We start from the raw sequence: 12561 nt of genomic DNA, 5'->3' as shown, positions 1-12561 counted from the left end.
GTTCCATTCCTTGAACTGACATGAGGTACAGCCTTGTAATCAGTGCTATAGCTCAAATATTTTCTCCAAGTAATTACTCAAATCCCACAAAAATTATTTATAAAGATGTGTAAGGAAGCTGGCCTTAAAGTTCTATTAATTGTTTGGAAATAGAATAATATATATATCTTGGTTTGTTTGTATATTGTACAGTATTTAAAATGACCCATTACTGTATATAAGGGAAAATGCTTATTTACTGAAGAAGATAGTCAAGCCACTGAAGAAATCTTGACACATCTAGTCATTACAGTGACCTTAAATTGCATATGAAATAGCTAAACCCTCCCTCAGGGCAGCAGGATTTGGGATTTTGTTCTGGTTTGTATTTTTCCAGCCCATGGTGAAGCTGTTCTTTATTCATGTTTGTTTGCTATAATGGAGTTCTGGCCATGTATTGACCCCAAAAGATTCTCTAGTTCTATCACTAGTGCAAGAAGTCTTTTTCAAAAATAAGTGAAATTCTTAAGACATTTTATTTTTTTTAACTAAACCAACAGTCCTGAAATAAAAGTCAAAAGTAATAATGAAATACTAATGAAATATTAATCATACATATAATAAAACTTCCACCATTGTGTTCTTTTTACTTCTTTATAACCAACCTCCTTTTAAATATCCTAAGAACTCATTAATAGATTTTGAAAACAAAGACTACCCATAGTTTAGAGATGAAGATCTAAAGCTCTGTGTGTCTTCTGATACAGAGAGATTGTTTACTCCGTGATGACAGGAGCCTGGGGTAACGTGACAGTGGATCAGTGTTTTCGCCTTTTTTATCACTTAGTTCCTGATATCAAGTTGTGTTAAGAGAAATGTGTCAAGCTGTGGTTTGTGGTTGTGATTAAACAGTTTCTGTATTCAAACAAACACTAAATTCAGCACATAGTCTTTTCTCAGAGACTGACAACTTAATTGTTCAAAAGTTCAAAATTACAAATGAAAGAGATTTAATGCTAAAACACTCATCTATATGACTGGGTTTTGATGATAAGCTTTATTTCATAGCAGAATTCCATTGTGCAGGCTCTCTTTTTTGGATGGTGAATACTATTTGTAAATCATGACTCTTTCTGGGGCAAGTCCCTGCTTGGCTCTTTTTTTCCTTGAACAGTTGTGTCAGTTTCCCAACAGCCTCTTTCTTCAGTGTATCTTATGGTCGAAAAATATAATTTATTCTTATGCATTATGGAACACTTCTTTGAATTGTTGACATGGATAAAAGACTTCTACTCAAATGGCAGTTCTAACTTATGAATTTCTCTTAGCTGCAGCCATTCTTCAAATCTGCCAGTGGAAATTGACTGTTTGCTGTAGTAAAGGGATTTGCTGTGAAGAGTATTTAGAGGCTACAGCTCTGAAAACCTCTGCTTAGTTATTTCTTCCTCTCAGCCTTAAAAGCAAGTTATTTCTTACTAGCCTTAAAAGCACTTTCAACTGTGTGATCTAGTAATATGTCTCCATAGTAAAAATAGGATCATTCCTGATACAGCTTGGACACTGAGGTTTCATCCATGTTTTAGTATTAAAATTGCACCCTCTGGAGTAAGCCAAATTAATTTGCTGTTCTTATTACACTTTGCATAGAATAGGAGGACAAAGCTATCAACTGCTGTTCTTTTTTGGTTTAAAAGAACTAGATTAAATACTCTTAATGATCTTAGCAGATAGGAGGAAAAAAAGCCCACTTCACTCTGTGGTGGTGTACTGCATTCATTTCAAAAACCAAGTCTGCAGCCCACCCTGGGGAAGAATCCAAGCACTTGGGAATACTGAGTAAAGTATAGACACAAAGTTAATAACTACAGTGATTTTAGGCTTCTATTATAGCCAAATCACTCTGTGTTCTGGTGGTCAGCTCTGTAGTGTTTAGGATTGAAGGATGCAGTGTGATTATAATCAGACTGTTGTGGTATCACTGTGGAAGTTAAGAATGCTGAAGACAATACAGGCTTCCTCTATGAATATAATGCAGGAAAAAGATGAAGGATTCATTCACAAACTTAAAAAATAGATTCAAGTCAAGTTGTGAAGTGTGACTGGACTCGTACTGCTGTGATTTAAAGTGTAAAAATTATCTTAAAAATGTATTAAAACATAGCAATAAAAGCTATCTTTCTTGTTTAATTACTCCAAGTGATCTGTTCTCAGTCTTCTCAGCTACAATGCTTGTAATATTTAATGAACTGTGCCATTTAGTTAGTATCTCATTTCAAAGTTTGAAATCTAAAGTACATCTTTTATGTTCCTCCTGCAGTATTTTAAATCCATTTAACTTCTTGAAATGACACTCTTAGAGCTAAATACTGCATTTAATATAGTGGGTCTGCCATGGAGACAAGTAAGTCAATATTACTTATTCCTGTGATGTTAATTTCATCTCTAAAATCTGCCATTATTAATCTGTTTTTGTTGTCCTGTGTTAATGAACTTGAGCTGAAGTAATTTTCTACCAAAAAAATCCTATGCCAAAGTCTTTCTGGTCTGTTTCACTTTAAGCCGGACTGATGTTCTGCAGATGTTAAACTTGACTTCTTGGTTTCTGTGTGCAGAAAGGAAGATGTATAAAACTTTGACCAGGTGCATGGGTGTAAACCCAGACCCTTCATCTCTCCCTGTAGCAGTAGCTTCTCCCCTTAGTTTTTAATGTGTCCTTTTCATTTAAAAGTCACATCTCAGAAAAGTAGTTTTGTAGAATTTTTCAAAATACTAAATGCTGTTTGATCCAAAAGCATGCAGTTTCTCTGTTATTAGGGCAGCTTACCTGACATTTTGTCTATGTGATGACTGCATGGATTATGGATTCACAAAAACTCTGCACAAATATGAGACACCCACTGAAGTTGCTATTCTACCTGTTTTCACTACAAATACTGTTCTTATACTAATTTGTCTGAGGATTCTGTGTGTGCCAGGGAGCACCTGCCTCTGTCAAGAATATATCACATAGAGCAATGCTCATGTGCTCTAAAAGTATTTCTATTTCTTTATTAAATTTGCTGTTTTCCATAGGATCAGCATGTAGCTGACTTGCTTCTGTCACTTGCTTAGCTTAGTACTTCAATTGTTTGTAATTTGTTTAGATTTCCATCAGTAAAAACATAAAAATAAATATTTGTAGCCACACCATGTGTGTGTTTTAGTTTAAGAAACCTTAGTTGTAAGTTAATCTAATCATGATTCAGATTATTAAGTCTAACACTTTGTCTGTTGTTTCTCCACCAATCAATGGCATGAACTCTTCCATACAACCAGCAAATTACCTGATTCTTTTTTTTTTGGTGGTTCTATTACCAGTTTAAACATGGTCTCTGAGAGTACCTGTCTGCATGACTTGTCTACTCACAAGTATCTATCAATGTTCATATGCAAAGGGGAAATCTGGTGATTCAGCTGTAGCACATTCCATGTAATACAGTCCCTCACTTTGCTTTCTTTAATATTGCTTTAGTAAAACTTACTTATGCAGAGTCCATGCTCTTTCATACTTCAGTAAATAATCTTGATCATTCTTCCTTTAATTAAAAGGAAGTATTTCCTTAATTTCTATATCATTAAATATATTTATGTAAAAGACTGTGGTTTTCATACTTGTGGAGAAAGAGAACACAGAAGAACTTGCCTGTATAATAGCTATGTGGATGTATGGTACCTCCTAGTAGAAAACAGACTTTGGGGAAAATGAGTGATGTATGGTAAAGATTGAAAGCAATTATACCTACTTTAAGAAAGACAAGCTGTTGTGCCCTCTACATATTTCATGTTTTCAGTGAGTTCTTAAAATCTAAGTATCTGAGATTAAAGCTTTCTTTAGCTGGGAGGATTCAGACATTTGGCATCTACCTATAGTATGGTGGTATGGTGCACCATCATTGAAATGTACTGGTCCTATGCAGGATGACTGTAGTACTAGAGTAGGAGGACAAGCAGAGTAATCTGCAGTATTGGTGGTTGGTGGCATTTTAGATAAAGGAATTAATCTCTTTAGGGTAGGTTTCAGTTTGAAACTGACACAAATTTTCATGTTCACATTTGGTGTCTGCAAGCAAGTTGGGCATCTGAACTTATAGCAGAGGGCATCTGGTCAATAGGATCAGCAGAGCCTGTTGATCTTCTGTTGTCTGCTTGTCACATGCAGATGTCTTGCTTCCTAAGGCCTGTCCATGGAGGCCTGTGTGTGAGTACCTTGATTCAAGGTGCTATCAGCTATTCCTGACAATGTGTCCTTGACCAGAACAGAAGCTTTGGCACATTGTCTGCAGTGTAACATGCACACAAATAGCTGTGTGTGACTTAACCTGAAACTTAATCATTGCTTTGCATGCTGATTTTCTTCTCTACTAGCAAACCAATGCAATAATTAGTTTCTATACTGAATATGTTTGTCTTTTTTTTAAGTGAATGAGGATCCACTTAGCAAGTAGTCCAACTATTTTCTTCATATTTTCACGTAGTTCTCTGCAACCTGTAAAAACCTCTTTTATGTTCCTTCACTCAGCCTGTTGCCCTTAAAAATCCCCAAAGAAAATCTGACAAAGTATATATATATTATTTATCTGTTGGTTTAGCCAGAGTGTAATAGCCACCACTTAAGATTAGTCAAGAGTTATGCTCTATGGGAAGCTTCTTGCCCAAATTGAGTGCTCTGGCAATCCTAAAATATTAATCATGGGTTATCATTCAAGCTTATTTACATTCTAATCCTGCTTTTCAGATTAGACTTGTACTGATGAAATAAACCAGATTTTGGTGGGTCTGTGTGTGCATCTGTTCAGAGCGCTGTTTCAGCAGTCGTAGATTCCATTTCTAGTAAAGAATCCCCATTTCTAGTAAGGATCTATGAGTTTTGTTTGGTTAAGTATTCAAGAGGATTTGAACCCTTAGTCATCATGAATGTTTTTGTGACCTTTAAACCTTACTGTTGGATTTGTACTTGGTGTGGTGTTATGACAAGTTACATGACACACACTCTTTTCATGTGTGTGAGGAATGCCATAGTAGTTATATTCATGAACATAGGTCACTGGTTTTGTTGCTCCATACTACCAGCTCCAAGAGGAAAGTAACCAACAGTGTTTTACTGCTGGTACATTCCCCAGTCTCCCATTTTTGAATCTCAAAATTAATTTCAGACTTCAGTTTTAGTTTTAGCCTTTCCTTGCTAGTTAATGAATAGAAATGAAAGTAAGTTCTTTTTAATTGCCAAACAGACGAATCAACTTTTAATTGAATACAGAAGATCACAGGGAGATGGGCCTCCGCTGTTGAAATATAGCTTGCATGAATTCCCCTCTTCCCATCTGTAGTGTAAAACTACTTGGAAGCTCTGTTTACAAGATCAAGACAAATGTGATTGAGGTAATTCTAGGAGCAGAATGCACACAAATCTGGAAGAAATGAGAAATGTTCGATATAGTGCTAGGCATGTTCATTCAGCAGTAAAAGTTTGGGTCACATCTCTCAGTGATTGTTTTTCTTTTCAAAACTAGTCAATTTTCTATTCATGAGTGTAGGAGACAGTATGAAACTTGGCAGTAAGGTATAGTTTCTGCTTTAGAAGTCAGTATTTTCTGCTATAGAACTTTAAATGTGGCACGAGATCATCATCTGTGTACCTCATCTGTTGTGATACTGAGGGAAATTGGAGTTCTCTGTCCTGCAGTGGCATATGCCTGTACGCTGGCACCATCTTGAACCTCAGCCTTGTAGCGAAAGATCTGTTTAGTCACACTGTTTCTTTTGTTCTGCAGTTCTGTTACATTCTCATTAAATGGCTCCTGGAGCTGCTGCTTGTTCCGTGCGGCAGATTTCTGCATAGTGTTTACTTGGTAGAAGCTTCTGTCGTGCCATTCACAGGCAGGGGAGGTGGTGTCAATTTTCTGAAAATTAAAGGATTTTCTTTGCTCCTTTATTCTTAACTAATATGCTAATGCCCTATTTCCAAAGTGAAAAAGAATTAAAAGTGGTCTTTAAATAATGGTTGCTCATTCCTCCATTTTTAGTTTCTGTTTCAATTTGATAGGGCCTCAGAAATCAAGTTCACAGTATTTGAGCTGCTCTTCCACCTAATGTATTGGTAGGTAATCTGAGAAACATGTATGTGGACAAAGTTTAAATTTTCAGATACTTACCCTTGACTTTGAAGGAATTCCGTTTCATAGAAGGGATGGGAGAAACTGTAAGATAAATTCAGAGTTAGGTGCTGCAACAAATACACTTGTGTATGTCTGGATCTGGGTTCCAAGTCCCTGCTTTAGTAGGAGTAGGAGTCAGCCTCTGTTAGGTTCTTGTTTTTATAGGGAACAAGGAGAATTGTTCATTTCTAAACAGCATATAGGTGAAACCTAAAGCTTCCCCCCTTTCTTCTTGTAGGTATTTTGCCTCAAGACTCTAAAGTTACATATCTATCCATTTTGTTACCCTATCTAGAAGCTAATTCCTGAAAGCAAGTATTTTTAGTAATTTTCAAATAATAGAACAGAGCAGAAGTTTCTGATATAAAATGACATCCTGTAATTTAGATCAGTACCAGAGAAAACAGCAGACCAGTCAATTTATCTTCTTTTTATGAGATCTCAATGAGCAAGAAATCCTAAACAGAGAAGAATCAATGTATGCCTGCCTCATTTGATATAGAATCTATAACATAATAATGAAATTTTCTGTGTAAATTAACTTACTTTCCTTCACTAACTGCTACATATTTATTGCTTATATTGTGAAATGTTTGTACATTGTATGGAGAGCAATAACTTGTATTCACGGGGGGGGGTGGGGGGGTGGGAGTTATTACAGTTTAAATAATATAAATAATAATATAGTATCCCTGTATTTACTTTATTCCATAAAATAGAAAGGAGCAAACCCAAGGAACATAATGCTTTTATTTGGAGGACTGTGCCAATAATGTTTTGCAAAGATACAAATTGATGCCTAGTTTTTTATTTTTCAGGATCAACAGATTGCATATGCTATTCGACTGTTGGCATTTCTGATCCAGTAACTTCAGCTCTTCATATTATTGTAGGTGGGTGGTCACAGTTTGTTGTTTTGTTATGAAAATGGTGAAAGTAGCCCAAAATACTATTTTCATTTAGTTTTTTCTTTATGTCTGTGAAATATAATTTGAACATAATGTCTGAGTTGAAATAAAAAGGTTTTTTTTCTGGGATTTAAGTCTCTGATTTGAAATACAAGAGATTAAAAACTAATTGCTTTCCGTACTGTAATTCATTGTTTTCAAGATATAATATTTTGAAAATTTTGTGCTTAAGTTTTCTCGAATTCTGTCATTCTTTTGAAAGCAGTAAAATACAATAAGCAGCATCAGGTGTTGGACTATATCTCTCTCTCTGTATGAATATCTTAGAGAAAGCTTTGAGCAATGCATGTACACTTGAATAGTAGTATTTTGTGATGGTTGTCCAATTGTCCTGGGCAATTCAATATTCCCTTGCCAAGTTAGGGTTAGGACACCTTCTGGTATCTTTACTGAGTATCTAACAGTTGCAGTTTTAGGATCTGTGTTGCAAAGATTTACACTTGTGCTTCTCTTACTAACCTATGGTGAACTCTGTTCAGCACCTGTGGAGTTAAGGCCTTTGGACTAGGATTGGAAGGATGTGGCTTTAGTGTGTCATAGTATTTTAGCTGTGTTATGAAGTCCCAGAATCACAGAAAGGGTCAGGTTGGAAGGGACCGCTGTGGATCATTTGGTCCAATCTCCCTGTGAAACAAAAAAACCTCCAAACGCCAAAATACCAAACAAGCAAAAAAGAAAAAATCCCAAAACATCCATGCAATTCCCACCATCATTCCAAAGCTTGCATGAGGAGGACATCAGAAAAGGGATGTACTCTTTGTTCTTAGGGATTTCCAGGACTTGGCTGGATAAGCCCTGAGTAACCTGATCTGACCTCATAGCTGAACCTGGTTTGAGTGGGAGGTTTGATGAGAAACCTCCAAAGGCTCCTTCCAGCTTCAGTTATCCTGACAAAGAGGTTTAAGTAGTACCCAGGAGATGTACAGGAGGCAGTGCATCGATCTGCTTAGGGAAAGGGGCCGTCAAGCATTGACACAGGGTGCCCAGGGAAGGGGTTGATTCACCATCCCTGGAGATATTTAGATGATGTGTAGATGTTGCACTTAGGGACATGGTTTAAGAGTGGCCTTGACAAGGCTGGGTTAACATTTGGAATTGATGATTCCAAAGACCTTTTCCAATCTAAATAGTTCTGCAAATCTATCCCCTTCTACTGCTACAGGGCAAAGGAGTGTCAATTCTTCATTATACGTTTTTGGCATACTGAGCCCTTTCTTCTCACTTAATGTTTAATGCTTTTAAACTATGAAGTTAAATTAGTATTAAAAAATATTTTTCCTTTTCTTCATGTGTATGAAGTATATGCACTTATGTCATATATATTGGAAGTAATGCAATATGTATTTTTTATTTTTAATGACTTTACAATGTTAAAGTTACTATCTTGCTTGCAGCTGCAAATAAAATATGGCTTGACAGACCCTTGCATTTGTAATCTTCATAGGTGACTGTCAGCCTCTGGATGTCTCCTCTGTACATCACAACAACACATTTTTGAAATACTCTGTGTCATTGTTGGGTTATGGTTTTTATGGAGATATATTAAAAGACAGTGAGAAGAAGCGGTGGATGGGTCCAATGAGATATGACTACTCAGGTAATTTTTTTAATTACTACATTCTTTTGTGAGCATGTAAACGTATTGAAGCAGTTGGTTTACTCTCTCCAACCCTCTTTGATGCTTGTAAACATCAGAAACAGACTGAACCTGATTTTAAACTCCTTGTAGCACCAAGTATATTGGATCACATTATATAAAGCTCTGTAACTTTGGGCTTAACACTGAGAGTGGGCTCAATAAATTTGTGTTGAACATGTGCCACCCATTGAAAATGGCCTGAAAAGTAATAACTTCTCTGTCCTAATAATTTTGACTTTCTTTTTAGTCACTTCAAGAGATAGAGGAACTCCTCTGTCTTGACCATTCAGCTGAATGAATTGTGAATTTTGTCCTTATTCTAGCACTCATTAAAGAGATGAGTGATTTAATCTTGTTACCTAATACTTGGATAAATCCTATGCTAGTGGAAAGCATCTTTTGCCTTGTTTGATTTATCATGTGTTAGGGAAAGAAGATGCATGATGAGAATCTTTGTGCAGGCCAATTTTAAGATTCAGCACTGATATATAACTAAATTTTTAGATGGTTTTTAAAGATGTCAAGTGAAACAATGGCACTTCTGACAAACGTTAAAACATAGGAGTGGTGCTATGGTATTTTCTTGTTCCTTACAGTCTAAAACATTGTAAGAAAAAGACTTTTGAGCTTGAGGAAGGCTACTTTTGTTTTGCAGTCCTTAGAGAAGGAAGGAGAGGAAAAATCAAGGAATGTATGCATAGATGTTTGCTGTGTGGATTTATAATGACTTAATGCTGCATAATGTCTTTTTTATGTAGGCTTCAAGACTTTTCTTTCTCATCATTATTATGAAGGAACAATTGCTTATCAACCAGCAAAACAGACACATGGATCTCCACGAGATAAAGAGAGCTGCAGAACAGGGTAAGCTAATGTTTATCTCTGGATATTTGGTGTGAACTATTTATAAAGGCCTGTACATAAATAGAGGTTAGAGAACTGTTGGTTTTAATATGAAAACACTTACTCTAAAAGAGATAAGCTTTTAAAAGCAATTATTGACTCATTAAAAAGGACACTTCATTTTAACAGGTCATTAAACGAAAATCTAATAAAATTTTGTTAGTTGGTTCTCCTCCTCTCTCAATTTTAAGTGAAGCAAAATATAACAGCACAGGACCCAGTTACAAGATGCTGAGGATATTATGCTGTGTTACTACTAAGAAATCAAAAATGTGGATGCCTTGTAGCTTCTACAAATGGAAGTAGTAGTCAGAAATTCTCAAGTGTTCACATTGTAACTGAATCTATTTTAGTAGTTGTTTTAGTGCTGTAGCAACAGCTGGCATGGCTTGTCCAGAGGACAAGTCCTCTCAGGAATCAGCCTATTTAGCCTGTTTCTTTGTATACTAGTATGATGCTGTATGAATTCTGTGTGATATTCTTCACTTGTTTCTTTAGCTGGGGGGGCCTGCCTTAATCACCCAGCGCTCCTTCCTTTCTCTTTGCTTTCACGTGTTTGAAGTTACGCACTAGTATTTATTATTCTTCTTTATATGTGGATTTAGCTATCAGAGATAAAGTACTTGTCACAGCACCAAACAGCACAGCAGGTCACAGAGGAGCCACAGACTTTGTCCAGAAACAATAAGACTGCTCTGCTAGTGCTGTGACACACTGGAGATCAGACTGGAGCAACTATCCTGACCCATCAGGTGCCCTGATGCAGGGGAGGCTCCAGAGGGAGAAAGCTGTCATCCAGGTCTCAGGAATGGAGTAAGGAATTCCTGGTGCCTCATATGGGTTTTTTTACTTCCTGATAACTGCCTGAAGGGCAGTAGGGCCAGGCACAAGCAATTTAAGAGAACCCTGGAGTGTGGTAATGAGATTGATCAAGCAGGTGATTGACAGTCTGGCTAGAACAGCTGATCTGCCGGTCTTGTTACAGAAGATAAAAAGTGGGGATGGGATGGTTGAGGGCAGTTTTGGCAGTGATTGACTGTGAGATTATAGAGTTTTATCTTCTGAGAAAAGTGAACGAGACAAAAAGTAGAGTTGCAACCTTGGACTTTCATTTGGTTTACTTGGGGATCTTGGCAAGATTCCATGGGAGACTGTTCTGGAGTACAAAGAGGCATAAGTGAGTTAGTTGGTACCTCCTCAAAGTTCAAGAATTATCCATTTTGATACTCAGAAACTTGAATAACCTGGATAGAAAAGTAATTAGGATGAGCAAGGAACGGAATAGTAAAGACAAGGTGAAAGTGGAATGGGTTACTTCGGAAGAACTCAAAAGACGTTGCTTAAACATGCAGAAATGAAATTGAGAAAGCCAAAGCTCAGTCAGAGTTGAAATCAGTGAGGGATGTGAAGGGTGTTGCTTCTTATAAAGGGATTATTTAATATACTGATCATAACAAAGGGCTGAAGGAACTGTGGGCTTGCTGCTTAGTGGCATGGTGAACATAGTGATAAGATGTATTGAAAAGACTGCAAGGTTACTCCTTTACCCCATTTTTTACTAATATAGTCTCACCTCAGGCCATACAGGTCCCCAAGCTCCTGGATGAAGGGGAAACTGGATGTTACATACCTTGACTTTAGCAAGACCTTTGGTCCTGTTTGCTGTAGTACTCTTAAAACTAAGTTAATGAGGTGTGGACTAGATAAGTAGGTGGGTAAGAAACTGGCTGGACTACTAGAAAAGTTGTGAATGCCAAGTCTAGCTGGCAGCCAATTACTAGTGGTGTCCCTTGGGAATATTGGGCCTAATATTGTGCAACATCCTCATTAGTGGCTGGGACAGTCTCAGAAAGCGTGCTCTCAGCAGTTTTATGGATGATATTAGACTGGGAGGTGTAGTTTATCTTGAAAGTCAGGGCTGCTATTCAGAGGGATCTTTGTGGGCTGAAGAAATGGCTGATATGAATCTCCTGAAGTTCAGAAGGCATAGATGTCCTGTACCTTAGGTGGAATTGTCCCATGCAAGAGTATTGACTGGGCACTGTCTGGATGGAAGGCATCTCTGCCAGAAATAACTTCAGGATCCTGGTGAACAACAGCTGTATCTGAGTGAGCATTATGTCCTTGCAGCAAGGAAAGCCTACCTTACACTGAGTTTTCTAAGCAGGAGGGAAGTCAACAGGTCAGGAATGATTCTTGCCCTGTGCTCATCACTTTTGAGATGGACTGTCTTCAGTATGTCAGTGTCTTTCACTGTTAGAGCAGTCAAATGTTAGAACGAGGTGCCCCAAGGTCTGTGGACTTTACCCTCACAAATCCCCAAAACATGACTAAGATACTGATCCTGTAAGACCAACTTTGATCACATCAGAGATCCCTTCCAACCTCTGTGATCTTGTGGCTTGCTGCTGCTGCTACTTCTGACATCCAGTAATCTTTAGAACTGTACTTAAATAACTGCACTGCCTGCAGGGCTATGATGATTCATGCCACACGAGGATTGTCAGTGCTGCGGTGCAACATGTGGTGGGGGAAGATCTTGTAATGACTGGGTAAAGTAAAAAAGTTGAAATTAGTAATAGTGGAGGTCTTTCAAGAATTGAATGGTATTTTTGTTTTCAGATGCTGCATTTGCAAGAAAAGTGAGAAAGAGCTGGCAGAGAAAAACCAGGAACATGGATTAAAACATGAGGGTAATTTGTCAAAAAAAGTAAAATATTATAGTATTACATAAATTATTCTTTTTCGTAAGATACCAGTTCAAGTGTGCATGTATTTTGTTTTTTTAAACATTTTGAGTTACTTGGTGTAATCCATTGTTTATTTCAGTTTACAGAAAACATGTGTAAGTGTCATTGCCCCCCTGTACTCAGCGCTA

At 37.2% G+C, this 12561-nt stretch overlaps 1 protein-coding gene across 1 annotated transcript in view; it reads left to right on the top strand.

Moving 5' to 3' along the window:
• The window catches only part of CERK (ceramide kinase), a 43140-nt gene that overhangs the window by 18964 nt on the left and 11615 nt on the right, over positions 1 to 12561 (top strand). The window contains exons 7-10 of the mRNA XM_086886866.1: positions 6992 to 7066; positions 8586 to 8738; positions 9539 to 9644; positions 12306 to 12376. Of these exons, the coding sequence (XP_086742992.1) occupies positions 6992 to 7066; positions 8586 to 8738; positions 9539 to 9644; positions 12306 to 12376 (405 nt within the window). The remainder of the gene's footprint in view (positions 1 to 6991; positions 7067 to 8585; positions 8739 to 9538; positions 9645 to 12305; positions 12377 to 12561) is intronic.

The sequence above is a fragment of the Cyanistes caeruleus genome, chromosome 4 (genome assembly GCF_971803275.1).
Source record: "Cyanistes caeruleus chromosome 4, bCyaCae1.hap1.1, whole genome shotgun sequence".
In the NCBI taxonomy this organism is placed as follows: domain Eukaryota; kingdom Metazoa; phylum Chordata; class Aves; order Passeriformes; family Paridae; genus Cyanistes; species Cyanistes caeruleus.
Note: the sequence above shows the minus strand (reverse complement) of the source record. Positions and strands in the feature narration are given on the sequence as shown.